Genomic DNA, 21602 nt, shown 5'->3' with positions numbered 1-21602 from the left:
CCAGAATTGAAAACTCACTTTCATAAATAGTTTATACTTTATTAATTCCTTTGCAAACACCACTTCCCAGCGGAAATTCTTTCTCCTCTTTTTTAACTATCAAAATCTTATTGTTTGCTTAAGTTGACTTGCTTTTCATATGAAATAGCTAGTGGTCATCTTTGTTCACAGTATTTTTTTTTCTCCTTTGGAATCTGAAATGAAATAGTATCAACAGCATTCATAGGGACCTTAGGCTATCACCACATGCGCAGGCCTCAGCTCCTACCCAAGACAGCAAAGCCCAGAGATGACAGTTTGCTCTTCCAATGTGCCATGCACTTTCCTTTGTATGCTCTAGCTAAGAATATCCTTGGAATGATTTCTATATTATAATCTACAAAACTCACAATGTTGACCATCACCTAGGATTATTGTTTGTAGGGTGATTTCTAAGTATTTTATCTTTTTGTTAACCTCTAATTGCTTATGGAATCTTTAGAAAAGAATAATAACTTTGCACAACTGTTACCTAGGTTGGCTGCAGATGGAGATAAAAATGCCATTTCTAGCATTCAGAAAGACATTTGGTAAACTGATAAGAGTACTGCCAAAGGTTTTGTTCACACTCTCATCATTTGTGGATAATGGCAATGGGCTTCCAGGTCCTTAGGGGTCTCTTTTTTGGTACCTCTCCCTACAATGTTGTTTTCTAATCTCTAGTCACAAATCTTTTTTAAGACTTTCCTGCTTACAGGGCTCACCATTGTACTCAAACGAAGCAGTCAATATCTTCTAAAAAGACCCTGAGTGATCAGGCTTCTTGTACCCCCAGCTTCCTCTGCTCAATCACTAGTAAAATACTAGCCACTCTCCAAATACCTCACTCTATATGACCCTTCCATGACTTTCTATCAGGCCTTTTTCTTCTTTCAGGAAAATTCTTCTTCACATCACGGTGGTAACAATCCAAACTCATTCTTCAGAGACTTTATCCTCCCTGTTAAGATTCCAGGATCTCTCCCAGGATGCACTAATTCTCCTATACAACATTATACCTTTTATGTACTCTGGTTATTGTACTTATATTTTTTATTTAAAATTTATAATTTTATTTAAGTATATTAAGTAAATTGTATTGTAATTTACTGCAGTACCTGTTACCGCAGAGATTTATCTAATTTGTTTTTATTCGTCGGAACCTCTTATTACTCTTTAAGATGTAACACAGTGGTTTGAAAGAGCAAAGGTTCTAGATATCTACAAATTCGGCACTATATCTCACACCAAATTTGCCTATTAGCAAATACACACTTGTTATTTACTATGTTCCAAGCACTATCCTAAGTATTTGTAAGAATTAGCTCATCCAGTTTTCACAACAATTCATTAAGATTTGCACCTACACATGTTTATTGATGAGGACATTAAAGAATAGCAGCTCCTGGGAGTCAGAGAGCCATTGAATGGAAGAGTCCAAATTGGAACCCAAGCAACCTGGCTATGGAATTGGCTCTCTTATCTCCCATGCTATCCCTTAGCTAATTCACCTCTCTGGAACTTTTAATAACAAAAAAGTAGCACTTTCCTCATTGTAAGCATAAAATCAAAAGATAGGACCCCAACTTCCTTTTCCTAAGGTTCACAGTTTTTTAGAAGTGGCAGATATTTATGTGACTAACCGGTTCATGAATAAGGACTGTGCCTCCTTACTGTCATACATTTCAATCCTCAACACTTTAAGAGAACAAAGGAACTGTGGCTTTTCCTTTTACTCTTTTGTAAAAGGAAAAGGTTCTGTATCTTGGACACAGGAAGGTTATCCTGGTTTATATAATTGAAATGAAAAGTTAAACTTGTTGTTATTTGTCTCAGTGAAATTGATTTTCTGTACTGAATTATAAAGTCATTCTCTGGTTGAAAATGTATCTTCAGAAAACCCTATTGATTTACTGTGGTACATAACAAATACTTAAATTATTGAAAAAACTAGAAGAAATAAATATATGGAGTTTAAAATAAGATATAAGTCAAATGATTTGACAGTTTAATCCACTTCTTAATGTTAGATCAGAGAATAAATTTTCCTTGCACAACATCAGCAGGAAATGTACACAGAATTTACACTATTATTAATTGTAAATGTACACTATTATTAATATATCTTGTTCCATTAAAATTCAACATTCAAAGGGTAAATAGGATATAATCTCTTCAAATTTTAATCAAAGAATGAGCTTATTATAACTCCATAATTCAGGAATTTGCAATAATTGACCAATTCTATGAAAATCAAAAGTGATTTAAGAAACTAGTTGAAATTCTGGTCAGCAAATGTGAACAAAATATGGAACCATCTACACTTTTTTGAAACATGCAAGCCAAAAATACATATCTTGTTAACATAATTATTCTAAACAGAAATATGTCACAAATCCCAATCAGCTGCTTCAGAAGATTGATTACCTAAATATACATATTTAGCTCTTTAAAATTAAGAGTTTCAAGTTCAACACTAACAAGGCTGATTTGATTTTGGAATCATAGCATAATGTGATTGTGTGTGTGCAAATGCAATACATGTGTATCCTGTTGCTACATATTACACATTCAGTAAAAATGCATAAAAATCAATGACGCATTTAAGTAGTGTTTTATGTAGACTCCAGTAACACACACTAGGCTGTTTGGATGTGAAATAAATTGATTACATTAAACCCCAAATTTATTCATATTTAAAACTATTTTTTCGTCCAGCTGCTCTGAAATATAGGGCATAGTCTCAGGAAAGAAATTTAATTTATTTGTGAATTTGAGTTGGGATTTACATAATTTCCTTCCTCAATTTATTTTGAGTTTAATCATTTTAGAAACCATTAAAAAGGTGTAAACACATACATGAAAATGTGATTAAGCAATGCAATTACTCATGCTGTTACTGAAAACAAGAGGGGCTCATATTACTTTTCACTAAATAATCTCACTTTTGATAGACCCTCTATTCTACTTACTAGCCCCCTCCTGATAGGAATCAGGGACTTGCTGGAGAACACTGTAAATATTTCAAGTTATGTTGATACCATTTAGATTATATTTTTTAGTGCCTTATCTGATTTTGAGGTCCCTTTCATTCAATTTGGAGACTTACGGTTTTCATACTGCTGAGGTTCTACATATTCTATACTCTTCTGGGAGCAGGATGATGATAATAATGTTAGTATGCAGAATATCAGTCATCAAAGGGTGTATAGCCAATGAGTGGCACAGGGGGACTTACCCTCTGTCATCTGATTCATAATTTAGTGCTCTCTGCCCCCAAATCTCCCATGTCATTGTCACTTTGTAATATCTTTACTATTATATCGTCCTAAGCTCTCTCTTAGTAATTGCACTAGGGGAAAAATTGGAGTTTTAAAATGTGTAAGTTCCAAGAGCATATGCAAGAAAACAAGAAATTCAATTTTAGAAAGAAGACAGTTATGTCAAATTTTTAAAGTCCATTAATGAATTGTTTATATTTTTGTTTGCCAGTATTTCATTCCATAAGGGACAGGGAAGTTAAATTTTATTTCTTGAAGTAATTTTTTTCATAAAACTTTGGTGTCATTAGGAAAAAGAAGACACAATTTATATGATGACATGAAAACAATGCTTTAAAATTCTAATGTCAAAAAAATTTCTTATTTTAAAAAGAGCTTACAAACTTCATTTCGCCAGCATGATTGGCTAGCATTCCAACCATGCCTTGTCTTGCAGTTTTAAGAACACCTTTCTAGAGCTGTCCTTAATAGCATACTTTATGTTAACTTTAGTTAATACTGCATTGTTAAAAATTATATTGGAAATGAATTACAGTAGATGGGATAGAAAGAGAAGATGGGCCCGGGGGAGGGGGATAGTAGAGGATAGGAAAGGTAGCAGAATACAACAGTTACTAGTATGGCATTATGTAAAAAGGTGAATGTGTAACCGATGTGATTCTGCAATCTGTATTTGGGGTAAAAATGGGAGTTCATAACTCACTTGAAACTAATGTTTGAAATATGATATGTCAAGAGCTTTGTAAGGTTTTGAACAACCAATAAAAATAAATAAATAAATAAAAAATTATATTGGAGAATTAATAATTAGAGTATTAATAGATATTAACAGACAATAGATAAGTTCTCTTGGAGTATTAATAATTAATAAAATTAGAGTAGAAAAACAATATAAAATTAATATTTAACAAAGTTATATTACAAAGTACATGACCTGATATTAATATATAAAATATCTTTAAAGACAACTAGTAATACTCTTTGCAGCTTCCTATATACTTGCATCTCACTGGAACCATTTTATTTTGTAAAAAAACAAAACAAAACAAAACAAAAAAACAAACTTGCTTTAAATTTAAAAGTAATCTCACTCTCAGTACAATGTCTTAATGAATTCAACCCTGTAACCAATGCAGAAGTACCATTGTAAATATGTTGAAAATATTATGCACATTCTTTTTACTATTTACTTTGAAATACAGCTTGTTTGAAGACTCAATAAAATGCTGTCAATTTATTTCCAAGATCATGATTTAAATGTAAAACCATTATCTGAGGAATGTAGTATGTTAAGCTTTAAAATTTAGTCAGTAGAATAAGAGATAATGGAAAGAACACACATTCAATCAATTAAGGATTACTTTGGATTCTCTAGATACTAAGGTTCTGCTGAGAAGACTCAACATTTGATCCTTTCTGGCTAAATGTAGTGCCATTAGTTGACAAGTAAGTTTGCCTCTTGAAAAGAATGCACGTGGAGAGCTACAGCCCTAAAAAAGGCTCTGGCAGGTTCAGACTTGCAGCATAATTGGTAATAAACGCCATGGCCTGAAGGATTACTTGAGCTTACTGAGTGCCACATTATGACTTGAGAACTACAGGAAATGAGGTCCACAAGGTCTTTTCACAGTGACCTAACAGAACTGAAGAAATAGAAATACCTGAAAGATCAACATAATTAATTTGAATGTGAACATTTCTCTGAACCAATGATTCCTTTTACTGTGTGGAAATGAATACACTTCACAGTTTTCATTTTAGGTCAGAGGCAGTGCAGCTTGTTTTATAACCAAAAAAAAAAAAAAAATGAAAGAAATACTAAATAGAAAAGAAAAAAGAAGATGTTGCTGAAAAATAAACACGTTTAGTAGCCATTGTGATTCAACTTACCCAGATGTGCTTTTCATGAGATGGAGAAGGATGGATGAAAAAGAAAAGCACACAAATGTTAATGGATACATTTCAATCAAAGAAAGCCATGGAATAAAACAAGAGCATCATTTCAGGGGTGAGAAGCGCAGATATGAGATGACATGGTGAATTTTTTAATGTCACCATGACACACATACTCACTGTGTTCAAAAGCTTGGTCGGGCTGAGGGCAGTTCTAATAGTAGACCAAAAACTCTGTCTTGAGTATGAGCCACTCTGAAACATGCATGACCACATTTTCCAGCCTCTAGTACACCCCAGGAGGAAATCTGGGTACCTTAGCATAGAATATGGTTCTCCTCAGGCCACATCTGAATTACTTTAAGAATAGAGGCAGCAACCTACCAAATGGCATTCAGAATTTGAAATAGCCCTATAAGCCCATTGCCAAATCTCAGGAGTGGGCACAGCAGAACTCTGTAGAGGCAGAAATTAGAAGTGTAGTTTCAAGGTCAAAATATCTGGATTCCAATTTGTCTAATTTGACACCTTGGCCAAAATTCTTATCAGGTTCTGATCTTTAATTTCCTCAATATTATCTGGAGCAAGAAGAAAATTGTAAAGAACACTCCAGGTCCAAAATGTTTTATTCTAATAAGTACTATAATAACGATGGTTATTTTTGTGTAAATATACATGTACCAGTAACCAGAACATAAGAAAATGCAAAGAATTTTATTATTCTCCTTTTGCTTCATTACTTCCTTTTTTATTTGAACTGGAAAAATAGAAGTTAGGTTTATGCCATTTGTGCTGCTTTCAATAGAAATACTTGATGGGGTATTTATAAAAGTTGCTTTGAAGAACAAAATGAACTAGATCAATTCCTCAATATTACTAGAAAATCATCAGAAAATGACACTGCTTCAAATGAAGCTTTTGAAGTACCTATTTACTCCCTAGATGTAGTAGAGGCATTGAAAAAATGTGGAAGTTAACTAGTAGAACAAAAAGCCATGGAAATATTGTTTTTAAAATTCTAAGCAAGCATAATAGACTAAATCTTAGAAAAATAAAACTGTTCTACTATTCATAAAATATATTCAATATAATAAAATATGAAACAAAAATTCCTATTTCAAAAATTAGACAAGTTAGAGCATTTCCTTTTTTATTGCACAATTATTATAAAGAAAAGGTTGATGTGCAATGTTAACACCCTGCACGTGCCTCATCTAAAGGCATTCATTCAGAGAAACCATGTATTTTTTATTAAAGGGGCATTTTGGAAATATGCAAATTTTTTGGCCTTAGCTCCACAACAGCTGTGGCAAGCTCTTTGAATTTTCACATAAACAAAAACATAAATGTTCATAAAAAGTGAAACCACAATATATTAAGAAATTGATCATCATACATGCAACAGAAATAAAATTAAGACCAAAAAGAGATTGTTTTTAAATGTTTAAAATGGTTTTCTTGTCACAAACCTTTGAATTCTATGATATTCTCTAGGAAAAAAACAGTAACATCTGAGCTTTCTAGAAAAGTTGCCAAAAATATTTGGAACTAGTTATTATATTACCCTGAGAAAATAATCTTCCTTAACCTACCAGCTATTTAGAAATCACTTTCCAATAAAACAAAGTGATTAAATTTGCATATAGTAGAATACTAATATTATTCAGACCTTCATTCATTTTTTATTAAAATAGAAAACCTATGCCATTGAAAACACCTAATAATATGAAATGTAAGAGAAATATGGAAATAAACAGAAAACACAAATTTAAAGGTATTGCTTGAAGTTCTAATATTTTTGGTCTCACCAATGAGTATACATTGTTTGATTTCTCATAGTTCTTATAGACTTTCAACAAATTTAAGAGCTATTGTGAACAGTTATTTTCAGTCTAGAATATTAAATATTTCAGCCCATGACTTTCAAAATATGTTCTGCAAAGAATAAAAATCAATAGTCATAAATGACTCATACTTTATGATAATATAAATGTCATGTAATAGCTAATATATATTTGCAGAGGTCTTTTTGTTCCTCTGGATAAAGTGTTCAATTTTTCTTCTTTTAAAAATTAATATTTCCTTTCTTACAAACTTGTATTTACATGGAGATATAACCTCATCATTCTTTTTCTCTTCATTCCAAAGTATTAAGTTTATGATAATAGTAGGAGAGATTTGTTGTGAATAAATATTCTGCAGTTAACTACCACTGTAATAGGTGAGCAAGTTTTAACCAATACAGAAAAGAGCAGGTTATGACATCACCAAATGGATAAGATCACATGCAATTATGGGCATAATGTTTTCCTTGGGAACATCAGCATATATGCTGTCTTTTCTACAATAGGGCCTTAACTTTTTCAGTTGTCTCAATTTAATATGCCAGATTGTCTATCAAATGAATGAACTTTCTGTTTGTAAACTTGTCTGACTTAGGATTTAAAACTTCAGATGAGAAACGATTCACTACATGAGTTTTATATATGGAAAGATAATTGTCTCTTGTTTCTTAAAGTTCAAGTTGGTGACTTAGAAACATTTTTAAATCAAATATTAACATCAATTAGTGAAGTGAATGGGTAGTGTCTGGGAAAAAAAAGTGCAACGAAAGAATTTCTTTTAATAGGTTGAGGTGACAATGTTTAGAAGGTCTCACTGGGAAAAAGACAAAGATGACAGCAGGATTCAAACGTATAAGAGCAAGGAGGAAGTCAACATAAAATGACTTAGAAGATGGCAAGAGATGATCTGGAGTAAGAACAGGGTTGCTCTGCTTTCTGATGATTCCTGTATCTCTCGCTCTTGGATTATGAGCTCATGAGCAGACAGATGTATATGTGAGGACCATACTCAACTACCATGAGTTGCACAGAGTAAAAAAAGAGAACTATTAGGGTGACTAGGAAGTGTAGAACACCTAAATGAAGCTGGTCCAAGTTTTCTGCTATAATTTTCTGCAGCTGCACAGGCATTTCCAAATGTATAAACGGAGAAAGAAAATTTCTTGCTGGTTGGGATATGATATGTAGATGTAACCAATGAAAAAGAAGTAAAGAAAGTTAAGAACTTTTTGAGTAAATGGAAATGGAGGGCCTGAAATCTAAGCCACAAAAGGAGGAAGGGGAATACAGAGAGGGGACAATGCACTGGGGGGAAAAAATGGAAGTTAGAACAAAAAGGTGATCGCAATACAGAAAAATGAAGAGAGAAAAGAGTGTGGCTGGGGAAAAATTACATGTTTGAATTAGTAAATTTAGAGGAACAATTTAGGATGAGGAAAAGATTCAGAAGATGACTCTGGGGATTGTATGATTTGGTGCAGAGAATGACACTGGAAGTGATGAAGCTATAAAACTAAAAAGTTAGGCTGGGAATGGTGAGCTATTTGGATATAAAATCATCTGAGGATGATGGCTGGCATTGCTTCTTGGACAAGGACAGATGATGGGACATAATATGGAAATACGTAGCCAAACAGATTATTAGTGGTCCTTGTAAATGAAAGAAAACAGTTCAGAAGTTTTAAGTATGCCTTATCATCACTATACTTCAAATAATTTTTCCTGAATATTGACTTCAAGTAACTAAAATATCTATACTTCTTAAAAGGGTTAATAATTCTTTATTCCTCCAAAAGTTTTGTCATTCATTTTCAGCAAACTTAATGAATTCAAGCCCCAAATGAATATTTTGATGAATTGTAGAATTTACGATTGACATTTATATTGTATGTTTGTGCATTTGTGAATAAGATACATATACATGACACATGTACATTTAAGTGAAAATTCTTCAACATAGAAATGTTTTCCATAAAAATCACTGAAAGAGGATATACACGATTTCTGCCCTTCATAGAATTCTAGAGACATGGAAGAGATCTTGCTTCACGAATGGCCAATTTTAAACAACTATTGGAAGAACCCACATCTTCCAAGACCTTATGAACAACACTATATGGAGCCAATATAAGACCCTATATTTGTAGGAAAAAATGTGGAACATTCTTCAAAATTAAAAAGTCCGTATTATATTTAAATATATCTTATTTAGTACTTTTTAATAAAGGAAACAACTTATCTTTTCCATTAGATACAACCTTGTAAGTTTTAGTGAAATGAAAGTTTAAATTGATTCAAGCACACAACTTCTATTTCTCACATGGCTTGTTTTCTAGTGAGTGTTACTATTATTATATAAAATTTTGGAATCCTATGTGTGGCTAAATACATCAGAAAAAGTCAATTTTATAACACAGCTACATCTCATGTTTTTAAACTATCCTCCCACTCTTAGGAAAGGTATGTGTTTTGAATACAGTTGCTGCTCAGTTTGAAAGACAGGGTGGAGGTAGATAAGAAACTGATTATTACCTAGGAAAAAATATGCTAATCTTTTCAGACTATAAAGAAAAAGAGGGATTCTTTATTAACACCCTATATATATATATATACCATTAAAATATATAGGTGATTCAAGGTCGTGTTAAGATTGGACTATATGCCCTTTAGATCAAGGCTCTATCTCAGATACTAAACAATCCAGAGAAAGAGTGGCTCTGAAGATGTTTATTCATGTATGCCACAGTGTCTGGAAAGTGGCACTTTCTCATGTGTGAAAGACAATAGCAGTTTCAGCCTCGAGGCTTGTGGAAAAAAAATAATAAAAAGAGGTAATATATGTAAAATTCGTAAAAGAGTGCCTTGCTTTGCTCATTGCAATGTCTCGATGTGACTATTATATAGTTATTACACATAAAACAGATATTATTATCTCAACTTTGATAAAGACAAGGAGGAAAATGAAACAGAATAAATGTACACAAGGAGATAGGTGTATGAAATTTCATAAGCAAGAAAAGATATTACATATATTAAGACCATGAAGTGCAAAGTTGAAAATGGAAAGAGAGAAAGCTGGTGAGATAAGCAGGAACCAGATAATGTAGGGATTTGTGGGCTATATAAAGGCATTTGAAATTTATCCTGGGGCTGCTAGGGAATCATTGAGAGGTTTTAGACAGGTTCAAAGATATGATTTAGGTAAATCTCCTTAGCTGAAGTATGAAAAATGGATTACAGGAAGGCAAGTTGGAAGTAGGGAGACTGTTATAGTCTGGACCTGAGCTTGAAAAAAGAAAACCAATATGTTATAGAGATATTAAAGAGATGTAATGGTCTAGGCTTGGTGATGCTACAGGGAGTGTGTGAAGGGAGAATAAGAACAAGGAAGAACAGCAGTAAAGAAGCAGCCTAGGTTTCAAGTTTGCTCAGGAAGGGAGAAATAACTGCTCTCATTCCTGTTTCATTTTCTGAGTTTTCCTCTTTTTTCTAGAGTTGTCTCCATATTTATGTATGGCCTCTATTTATGCATTCAGATATTCAGAAACTGAGTTTTGAGTACTCATAATATGTGGGGGTCAGTATGATAAAAAAATTCAAAATTCTGAATTCTCTTGTGTAAATTGTATGAAGAATCAACAGCATCTTAGGGCAAGGACAATTTTAAGAGAATATCGTTCATTCTATTCCCTGAAAGTTGATTTCCCTATAATAATCCTGCCATCATAAATGTACACAGTAGGTCTTATTAGACACATTCATGGGGATCAACTTTCTTTCCATGTGACCAATTGTACTAGGAGTCTGTGATCCCTAATAGTTCTCATTTGGAGTCAGCTCAAATTTATCTGCCATAACCTCTGACTTTTGGCCCACAGTTTTAACAGAAGGCCATGAAAACATATGTGATGGGTGGTTCTTTCTCTGAGAAGCATCTGGATTTTTGTTCTCCACACTCCACAGGTTTAATCATTCCTATCAGTCCTTGAGGACATGGTTTTGTGTCATTCACTATTATGGTTGTGTTTTTCTGAATACATGTTGGTTTTATTTATTTATTTGGTACCAGGGATTGGACTCAGGGGCACTTGGCCATTAAGCCATATCCTCAGCCCTTTTTTTGTATTTTATTTAGAGACAGGGTCTTACTGAGTTGCTTAGCACCTCACGTTTTGCTGAGGCTGGTTTTGAACTCGCGATCCTGCTACCTCAGCCTCTCAAGCCACTGGGATTACAGGTAAGCGCCACTGAGCCCGGCTACATGTTGGTTTTAATACATACACTTCAAATATATTTCCCCAAAGGTAACACAGTATCCATCTATGATATGGTCAGGCACAGAATTTTGATCCTCTCATTACTTTCTTTGCTATTGAAAAAATTAAACTTTTTTTTCAAACATTGTTCATTTGTCTATGTTGCAGATAAATTTTTATTAGGAGCTACACTGAAACCATATATAAATTATAGGTATATGTAAAATATATGAATATATATGCACATATGCCTATATATGTATATACACATATTCTCCTATGCGTAAGTAATAATAACTATTGAAGTTGACAGTAGGATCATCTTTAATAAAGTCACCTTGTTAAACTTGGCTACCCCTGTAAAGGTCTTTAAAAAAACGTTTTATCTAAAAACTTAAATATGTGTTCTAGCTCATACTTTGACAAAATCTGATGCTCTTGCTTAAAGTGCTTCTAAAGGTGCATCTTCTGTTCCACTCAGCCATCATCAATTCATTTATTCAACCCCTTTGGTTACAAAGGTCATTTGCCTTTAAAATGGAGAAGATCTTTTAAATAAAAACAATGGGTGGCATTTATGGTGTGGGGATTTTCTGATTTTATTAAAAGACCAGTGATTTTGAGAAATGATCCTGGACTCTGAAATACTTTAGTGCAATAATTTGTTTCCACATCTCTCTCTAAAAACTTTTTGTAAAGGGGATCTGTACATTTGAAATATCAGTACATTATAATACAGTTCATGGGACATAACAGACATTGAGTGTAGAAATGAAAAATTATTGATGGTCAAATCAATCCTGAATTCTTTTAACCTATGATTTACTGCAGTCAAATAAATGATGTGAATTTATTTAGAAAACTATTTTTCTAGTATTTGTAACCATTGTGAGATTAATTTCCATTTTAAAATTCTTATTCTTTCTAAGTGAAAACTGTTTTTTTTTTTTCTGGGAAGAAATTATGCAGAAACAAAGGGCTCTGTAAAGTTTGAGCATTCTTCTCTTAACTGAGAACAGCCCTTTTCCTTCCATTTTTTCCTTCATCCGAATAGATCAAAAATAATCAAGAAGATAAAAAAGACAGCACTTTGGTTTTCCTTACTTTCATTTTTTCCTCACAAATTTCAGCACATTGTGGCCATTCGCCTCTGGTCTTATTTTTATGCAGGTTCAGGGAATTCATACAATTGTCCATGGTTGGAGCTCAGCAGGGCTATGTGGGATTAGGTGGCATAGAAGCGACAGCTTGATCTCAATGTGTGCCCAAAAAGCACAGGTCTGGAGTTCCAGGGAGGAAATTCAGACGCATTTTCCCATGGAATAATGAGAACATTAGATTCAGGTTCTAAAATATTCTAAAATATTCTACTTCTTTATTGGATCCTTTGTGTTGGTTGCCCAGAACTGTTCCCCAAATAGCTGTATCTGCACTACATGAATCCTTGGTTATAAAAAATTGTTTCAACTATAAATATCAGTTCAATACTAAGGAGATCATGTGATTTAACTTGGCAGCTCAGCTTTGGAACCGCGTGAAAGAGGAATATATGTTATCAACCACATTGCAGAAACATTTTATGATTTTTTCCTGTTAAAATCTTGGATTTCTCTTGGTTTTATCATCTCTAATTTGTGAGAGACTTTAATAATCTCCCACTGGATCCTCCTTTGGCTTTATGCAGTTCATTTCTAAAGGGGGCCTACCAAACAGATTTGTGTGAGGGAAATGCAGATATTTACCTTCCACTTCTCACTACTTAAATGGGAAAGTATATTCAGAGCTTTTAATGTATCTTACAAATTAACTTTTGGACTACAACTCATTTATAAGTTAATTTGGCATACAGTTACTTAATAAATATTTATTAAATCAAAGAATGTTGCGGAGTTTTTATAATACCTTGAGAATGAATATTTTCAGTGACATTTATTTTGCTTAGAGATATGCACATTCTGAACCTTCCTAATGCCAAAGATTAAAAGTGCAGAATCTCAAAACACATTAAAGATTATGCACTGAAGGAGACCCTTAGGACTGAGATGGGAATAAATTAACTAAATCTATACAGCTTCACTTTTATGTCTTTGAAGTTCTAACATAAAGATTCATTGGTAGTGATTAGCTGTGACTGCCATGCTCTGAGGATCAAAATATTTCTCTGGAGAGGATACTGCTGATAGCTGAGCTGGGATGTTAATTTCATTTTAATGATGTTGAAAAATTGATTCGAATATGAAATCCATGTTCATTTAGCAGTGTTATCCATGGAGAATGTAGAAAATTCTAGTGCATAATAATATGTTATCAATACTGTAACTGAAGATTGAAAATGATAGTTTACTCAGGATGTAAAAATTAATGGTATTTTTTCATTTAAGTATCAATATACAGAAGATTTCAGCATCCATATATTTTACTAAGTAATTATATGTTGTTAAAAGGTAGAAGAAAAACAGCATATAAAAAATTCAGCCAAGAATTTCATAATTTATACTTCTGGAGATAAGTAACTATTCATTGAATATTCTGTCAGTTTTAATTTGTTTACTGCCCATTAGGAATTATTTTGAGAGCTAGAAAGATATATTATTATTGAAACAGACATCCTCATCTTTAATCCTAACTTAATATATAGATAAAAATAAGCTTCTTGGAATCAAAGTTGAATCTCAAAATGTGAATCCTTTAGGATAATAAATGTTAAATAGTTCAGTCTAACAACTCCCCAGACTGAAAGTATGGAGTGGAAAGTTGAAACATAAAAATTTTAATAGACATATATTTATGACATTTCAGAATCCCAAAAATGAAGTCTCCCATCCCCCCCCCAAAAAAAAATCGAAAAAATTCCAGGGAGAAAAAAAGAAGACATATTATATATTAAAGAATGACAACTGACATTAAATGTAACTGGAAGAAAGAAAAGAATTAACTTCAAAATTCTGAGGGAAAATTATTTTAGAAAAATTGTTCTACTCTTTTGGCAATTATCAATGAATTTTAGGTATAAAATATATCTTCAGGTTTCTAACAACTCAGGGAATTTGCCACTCTGCCTATCATCACATTTCTAAAGAGAGTAATATGAGAAACTGTCAGCTAGATATATTTTAAGTAAGAGTAAGAAATCTGATAAGACATTAATAAAAAATAATTAACACTGATACTTCAAAAACTTCAGGCAAAATGTTTAATTTTCATTTATTCCAATAGCTCTTGCTTCCACAATAACATTTATCAAATCATAACATTGGAAATTTTATCTTTAAGGTGAGGTAGGTTTATTTCTGTAGATCTTGGAAGGCAATGACTGCCAGCTTTTTCTGTGTCAGGTAAGTTTATTTAAATTCAATATTCTATTTTAGGAAGTTTCACTACCTCCTTTTTATTTTTTTCTATCTAGCATAAATCTAAACCATATTCTGATAGAACTGTTGGTAATCAGGCTGCCATTTTAACCTCTAATTGTCTGGCTTCTTTGTTTATCAACAAATAAATTTTGAAACTGTTTTCCTTTTTTTAAGACCCTAAATTTTGATCTATCTTTTTACCTTAAAGTAATTATAATTTTTTTCAATTAATAAGGAATTAATAATTTTGAATTCATAATTTTAAAAATTTATAAATAACAGGTTTGCAGACTGCTGTATTTTTTAAATTGAGGTTTCTTTGGAAATACATTAAAAATTTTCAGAAAGAAAAAATGTTTTGAACTTAGACAAAGAAGAAAGTTTCTAGTTATTGGGCCCTAAAATACTGAAATCTAGACTCTCAACTATGGGGAAGCTAAACCTCATTCAGAATTTGAGATTTTTGTAAGTCTATCCCAGGTAGATTTTTGGTCTTGCACTAATTTCTATTATTCTGTGGAGTTGCTTTTCATAGTTGCTTGATTGGTTGGCTTTAGCTAGCTATCCTGAGCAAGTCATTTAAGATTTTATATTGAAAGATAAGCTGGAGAGCTAAGAAAGAGAAATAAGTTCTTTCAAATCAGGATGGCAAAGAGGTAAAATTCTTAGGTCTTGAAATAGGGAAGATGTTTATTTTTGTTTAGTAGAAAAAGGTGCCAGGAGTCCACTGAAATGAAACAGAAGATGATGGATGGATAAGATCTTATAGTCAAGACATCTCCAGGGGGAGCTCATATTGAGAAAGCTAGGTAGAATCCCAATATTAGCATGCAGACAAAATATTGAGAATAATTGTCTCACCCCTAAAGATTAAGAGCACTAAACCCAGGAGACTACAGAAAAAAAAAGTCAAATTTGAAAAAGAAAGACCAAGTATATTAATGTGAAATATTCAAAGAATTACTAGGTATGTCTCTGTTTGACAGTTATTGTAGGTATTAACTGTACTCTGTATTACCTTCTTGGAGAAATGTATGGAATTGAAGATTTAAAGAAAAGTAAAACATAAGTGAGACAGAGTAAAGGCACACTGAACGGTGCACTCATTAAGACAGACTTCAGGCTGAGGTCAGATGCTCTGATTGAAGAACAGCATCCACGTGACAACATGCAGGAAGGGAAAAGGAGACAAGGCTTTCTTGACTGTGGGTGTTACAGCATACCCAATATTGTTGATTTGCTATTTCTTATCATGGAACAATATCTGGAAATATAAGCAAAATTAATGCCTGAACCAGGAAGGAAAGTAAGAGTAGAATGAAACAACTAACATGTAGTTTTGTAAGCTGTTCTAACCCAGGTGTGTTAAATTTGCCACATGGTAAATGTAACCTCAAATGAGACCTTTCTTTGAGATTGCCAACACTATAAATTTCTATATTTTGTAGGAATTTAGAATGTCTCACATGCTGCTCTCAGAAAGTATCTTCCTCATGTTTTTAAAATTTATTTTGAAAAATATTCCACAAATAACTTCTCTAGAGATTTATTTAAAGACACAGATGGTCAATTCTATATACCTGATTTCCTAGTAAACTCGAAAGTAAGTTTCTCTCTAGCTCTGCCTATTGCCACAGAGACTAATGAATATGCTATGCAGTTTCATATGGTGTACCTTGGTTTAAATTGAGTACTATGGACTGCAAACATCTGCAGGGCCAACGGACAGAATGCAAAAACAACTGATAGGAAACACATAATCACAACTGTCCATGTATAACATATAGTGCTCCATTTATTGTTTTTGTTTATTTTTCGATAAAATACTCTCAAAACCTTTTTCCATCTTAAGACCTGCATGTATGAAATTTGAACATAGAAAATAATCCAATCCCTTTAAAATAAATGAAATGCTTAAAAAAAGGAAAATTGGAAAGGTTTAAATGAAATTTGAGACAGGAGAACTTGAGAACAAGCTGCTAATACCTAATAATAATTAAAAATATAAAAATTTGATAGAAATAAATTTGAAACCAGGTAATTTAAAAGTAATTTATCTTGTCATTATATGAAGACTCAACACTTTCTGATAACCCAGAAACAAAAACACCGAGTCAGAAAAGTCCTGAGTAAGGGTTAGCACTTATTCATTTCTATCTCTGAATACTAGTTGCATATTTATGCCCATAGGGTTTCTTGTTATGGAAAAGCCAATAAAAAGGGAAATACTTTTGCATTTTCTTTAGTTAACTCTGCCTTGCCTTGTTGGAAGCATTAACTCAAATAATCTTATTCTATAGGAAAATAATTATACTAAGACATGTTAGCCATCATTGTCTTATAGAATGTTATTAATATTCTTCTTAAAGACAAGTATTCTGTTTAATACATTGCACAATTGTATTTGGTCAAAACACTGAAAAATAAAACACAAAGTCAAGTGTGGTAAATTCTCCAAATAAGTACAGAACCAAAATCAAGATCTAACTTGGGAGCTAAGAAATAATTCTATGAAATTACTATCAAATCAATCCAAGAGTATATGAAGTTAATAATAACTAACCTTACATATTTTAAGTAATTATAATATAATTTATATAAATTACTTTTAATATATAAATAATATATAACTGGAATGTTTAACTTTAGTATCTGTTGAAAGGGTTATTTAACTTGATCCCCAGAACAAGCAATAAATTGTGCAGTACACATGCTCACTATAAATCTTATATAAAAATGGGAAAGCTGATCAGATTGCTATTGATTGTAAATACTTCTTTGTGGGAGCAGTGAGAATTAATTTAAGGGAATACACCATGGCCACTAGTCAGAGTGGGTTTTAATTTTTCACATTCCTTTATACTTGAAGTAAGTTGACTAGATTTTTTTAAAATTCTATCAAATAATATTTTATAGAATCATGTTTTATCCATACATAATCACAAAATTAAATATATAATTTCTTGATAGTACTTAATGAAATTAAGATAACATTATGATAATATTTAGTTATATTTTTGAGTGATCAGTAACTAAAGAAATATTTGCCATTGAATATAACTGAGCATCTACTTGTTATCAAGAAATAATGTTCTTAAGAACATATTTTTCTTGATAGTATTTCTATTGAATCTATCTAATTCTAGGGATTAGCAAACTTATAAACAATTAGTGAACTGTTTTGCAACTTGAAAGCATGTTTCCCATTATTAGTAAACATTTGCAAGGCAGATTAAAAAGTAAAAAGAAGTTAATTGATTAGCCTGTGTACTATAACCATAGGAACTTATCTGTTGCAAAATCATGATTATAATAATGAGTATTCTTTCATAGGAAAGAAGGAAAACATGAAAACCATAAATAATTTAATGAATATTTGAAAGAGAGGTGAAAAGGAATAACTGGCTAAAAGATTCTGAAATAAAGACAAATTATTTTGCTTTTAAAGAACATGTTCTAAGGGTGCTATTTTGTCACTGAAAATGTTACTACATATCTTAAAATATGTTATTTATGGACTTACTTCTTTCCCACAGCTGCTGAGACTCAAAATTTGCCAATTTTGCAAGTCAATTAAATTTTCCATATTATATGTGAATGAAAAGATTCACTATCAGTTTCCTGACAGATGCAAAACAATCTGCTGTGAGTCTAAAATAAGTTTATATTCAATAAGTCAGAGAAATGGTTCTTCTTTCAAATACTGTGTTATAATGAGTAGATACTTTTAATTGCCATGAGAAGAAATACAGAGTAAGGCAGTATCCCCTCATTTTTTCATACCAATTCAATACTAAACTTAACATCAAATAGAATATTACTTTATTTTTAAGGCTATATGTATTTTAAATGTCCCTTAATTTTGTTCACTTAAAAGAAACTGTTTATTCTGTTAAAATCTAATACATATTTAAACTGAACCTCATTCTAATCCGGAAACATATGCATTGAGTTGTTTTAGGAAATACTAGGAAAATATTGACCTGTTTAGTGATTTTGATTCTAATCATCTTTTCTTAATTCCCTACAAAAAATGATAAAGAATAAGTAAAAGTTAGAAATAAGAGGGGAAAAACAAACTCCAAACCTACTTTTTCTTCAATCTTCTATCCTTTTCGGCTTGAGTTCCAAGTTTGCCTAAGCCCAAGGATTCCTGAGCAGCAGCTTCAGTTTCCATAAAGCCACCTGTGAAGAAGGAAGTGTTTCGATTAGGTTACAGACATTGTTTCCATTCTGAAATTAAATTTTTAAAACTTAATTTTAGTAACTGTTTACTGTCACTTTAAAAAAAATCCCTTGTAGTTTCAATCCAACAACATCAAATGACATGATTACATACATAAACATATGCCAAATGAAGAAAAAGAAGTACCTATTGGTGTTCCATTTAGTTATACAATAATACATAAAGAAAATTAAAAAAAATGTGGCCTATAAACTGACACATACTGAATATATAGGCCCCAAACTTCAAGGTCAATTTTTCTGCATTTCTTAAGGAAAATAAGAGTGAATATTTATGTAGCATGTGAAATTATTTTCCAACATTTAAATATTTGTGATAAATATGTATATACCATTTATCTTATTTTATATTATATATATAGTAAGATAAATGGTAGCCCACTGAAAAGAAACTTAGGTGTATGTTTTAAATTCTGCATTGAGAGAATGGAGAAACATTTGCTGATTTCTAAAAGCTCTTCATGTACTGCTCCTTGAACTTACTTTCATTTAGCTGGCCAGCTCTTTAGTTTCACTATAATCCTCAGTTTAAGAACTTTATGGGTTCTGGGGAGGATTATTTTTTAAACTTTATAATACCTGGAAAAAATGGAAGTCTTTCTTCAAAAGACTCTAATCAGAATGATGTCTATCAAGCATGTAAGAAATTATTTGAATTAGTGTCAGTATTTGTTGGCTTCAGAATAATATAATATGTAGATACAGCCTAGAAATGAAAAGTTAAAAAGTTTTATGGGTATCAAGACACAGAACTACACATTACTACAGTGCAATTATTTCATTCCAAACCTCTACACATATAATTGATTCATAGATTGTATATTATAATTATAAAATGAGGACTTAATATTGTTCTCTGCTTTTTCTTCGGTATTTAGTTCACTGTGAGGAAAAAAATTCAAGCTAAATAAAAAGTGCTATTTTTAAGTGAATTAAAATATTTATATATTTTTAAAGTAGAAGAAATTTAGATTATAGTTAAGCTCAACATTAGAAAGATTTAAGCTAATACTAATTCTTACAAAAAGTAACCCCAGAATTTCACAAGTATATCAGTAAATAAAAACTATGGAAGGCAACATTCACTTGCCTCTCCTTCTAGTAAACATTTTCTTATTTAACATTAGTAGGATTTGACCAAGGTGTAGTTTCTCTTTATAAAAAAAAAAAGCAAAATTATTTGTTACTATTTTTCATAATTCATTTTAACATTTTAATTATAACACTGAATATTGTTAATTCTGGAATATTGGTATAAACATGTTAATCTCATACCATTACATAACTGCATAATTATAAGAATGCCCCTTTAATTGAAACACATTCATTGCTGTCCATCTAAATCAAGAATATGGCCATGTGTGGTGGCCCATGTCTGTAATCCCAGAAACTTGGAAGGCTGAGGCAGGAGAATTGCAAGTTTGAAGCCAGCCTTAGCAACTGAGTGAGATCCTCAGCAGCAACTGAGCAAGACCTTGTCTCAAAATAAAATATAAAAAGAACTGTGGATGTTGCTTAGTGTCATAGTGCCCCTGGGTTGAATCCCTAGTACAGGGAGGGAAAAAAGAAAGAGAGAAAACCAGGAGTAAGGAATTTGAGGATCAAAACTTATTTTATTCATTATGCACATGTGCAATTAATATTGAATAAATATTTATTGTAAAAAAATCTTCATTGTTGCTATCATTAGGAAAGCCATCCACTGGCTGACTAAAATATTCTTAGAGGACATTTTTAAGTCTGAGATTTTCCATTAGGCACAGTGAGTGAATATTCCATTTTATATCATATATATATATATATATATATATATATATATATATATATATATATGCTTGCCTTACTGCATTTCCATAAGTTATCATTCATAATATGTAAGTGACAATAATAATGTTTTCTTCTAATGAAAATAGAAGTGAATTATTCACTTAAAAGCTATAAAATTCTTGATCAGTCTGTATGGTTTCACTGGAGATTGATGAAACAGATCTATTCAATAAATGATGAAACATTTTCAATGACCAGGTGGTTTGATGAATCAGGCTTTTATTTGAGCAATAAAAGAACATTTAAATTGAGGTTTAAACTTTTTCAAGAATCCAACATTTTAATGGAAAAAAACTATATTTTAAAACAAAGAAAGCTCTGGAAGAAAGAAAACACTTGGGAGTATTTTATGAGTCAAAACCAGATATTAGAATTTATTTATCATAAATAAAACTATAAGAATAAAAAGCATGGAAAGCTTAGAAATTCTGAGGACTATGAAATCTAAGTCATAATTTTTAAAGGATTTACTAGTGTTTGGCATTATGTCATTTGAAAATGCAAAGTACAAATGGGCTCAAATTTATGGTAGTTAAAATAATATTAAGTATCACAAGCAAGATAGGACCTTTAAGCCGGATCAAAAGTCCCAGTCACCTCCAGCCAGTGCACTTTTTCACTCCCAATTAATACATTTCTGGGTGAGAACAGTTTTTCTTAGAACTGACCCAGGTGCCCTATGAGTCCCAGGTTCGTCTTTTCACATTTCTGCCCAGCTGACAGTGAGGATAACCTCAGTGAATCGAGCTTTAAACCCTATCTTTTAGTTGATTATCTCAATCTGTTGAGGGTCTGGCTCATTCTCTTCAGGAATCAGTGGGCCCACAAGACAGTGTGGACTTCAAGAAAAAGTATTCATTGAGTGAGGTGCAGTGGCGCACACTT

The 21602-nt window shown here is 31.9% G+C and overlaps 1 protein-coding gene across 36 annotated transcripts in view; it reads right to left on the bottom strand.

The window, feature by feature from the left end:
• Ppfia2 (PPFI scaffold protein A2) overlaps positions 1–21602 on the bottom strand; it is a 453020-nt gene that overhangs the window by 40928 nt on the left and 390490 nt on the right. For 24 of the 36 annotated variants that reach the window (XM_026391438.2, XM_077799256.1, XM_077799255.1 and 21 more), the window contains one exon: positions 18737–18830. In XM_026391438.2, coding sequence (XP_026247223.1) covers positions 18737–18830 — 94 coding nt within the window. Of the gene's footprint in view, positions 1–5189; positions 5199–18736; positions 18831–21602 lie in introns of all 36 variants that reach the window. The other 12 variants (XM_026391439.2, XM_026391450.2, XM_026391455.2 and 9 more) reach the window with 1 other exon arrangement.

This window comes from Urocitellus parryii, chromosome 5, assembly GCF_045843805.1.
Source record: "Urocitellus parryii isolate mUroPar1 chromosome 5, mUroPar1.hap1, whole genome shotgun sequence".
NCBI lineage: Eukaryota > Metazoa > Chordata > Mammalia > Rodentia > Sciuridae > Urocitellus > Urocitellus parryii.
The sequence above is the reverse complement of the archived record's forward strand: the minus strand, read 5'-3'. Positions and strand labels throughout refer to the sequence as shown.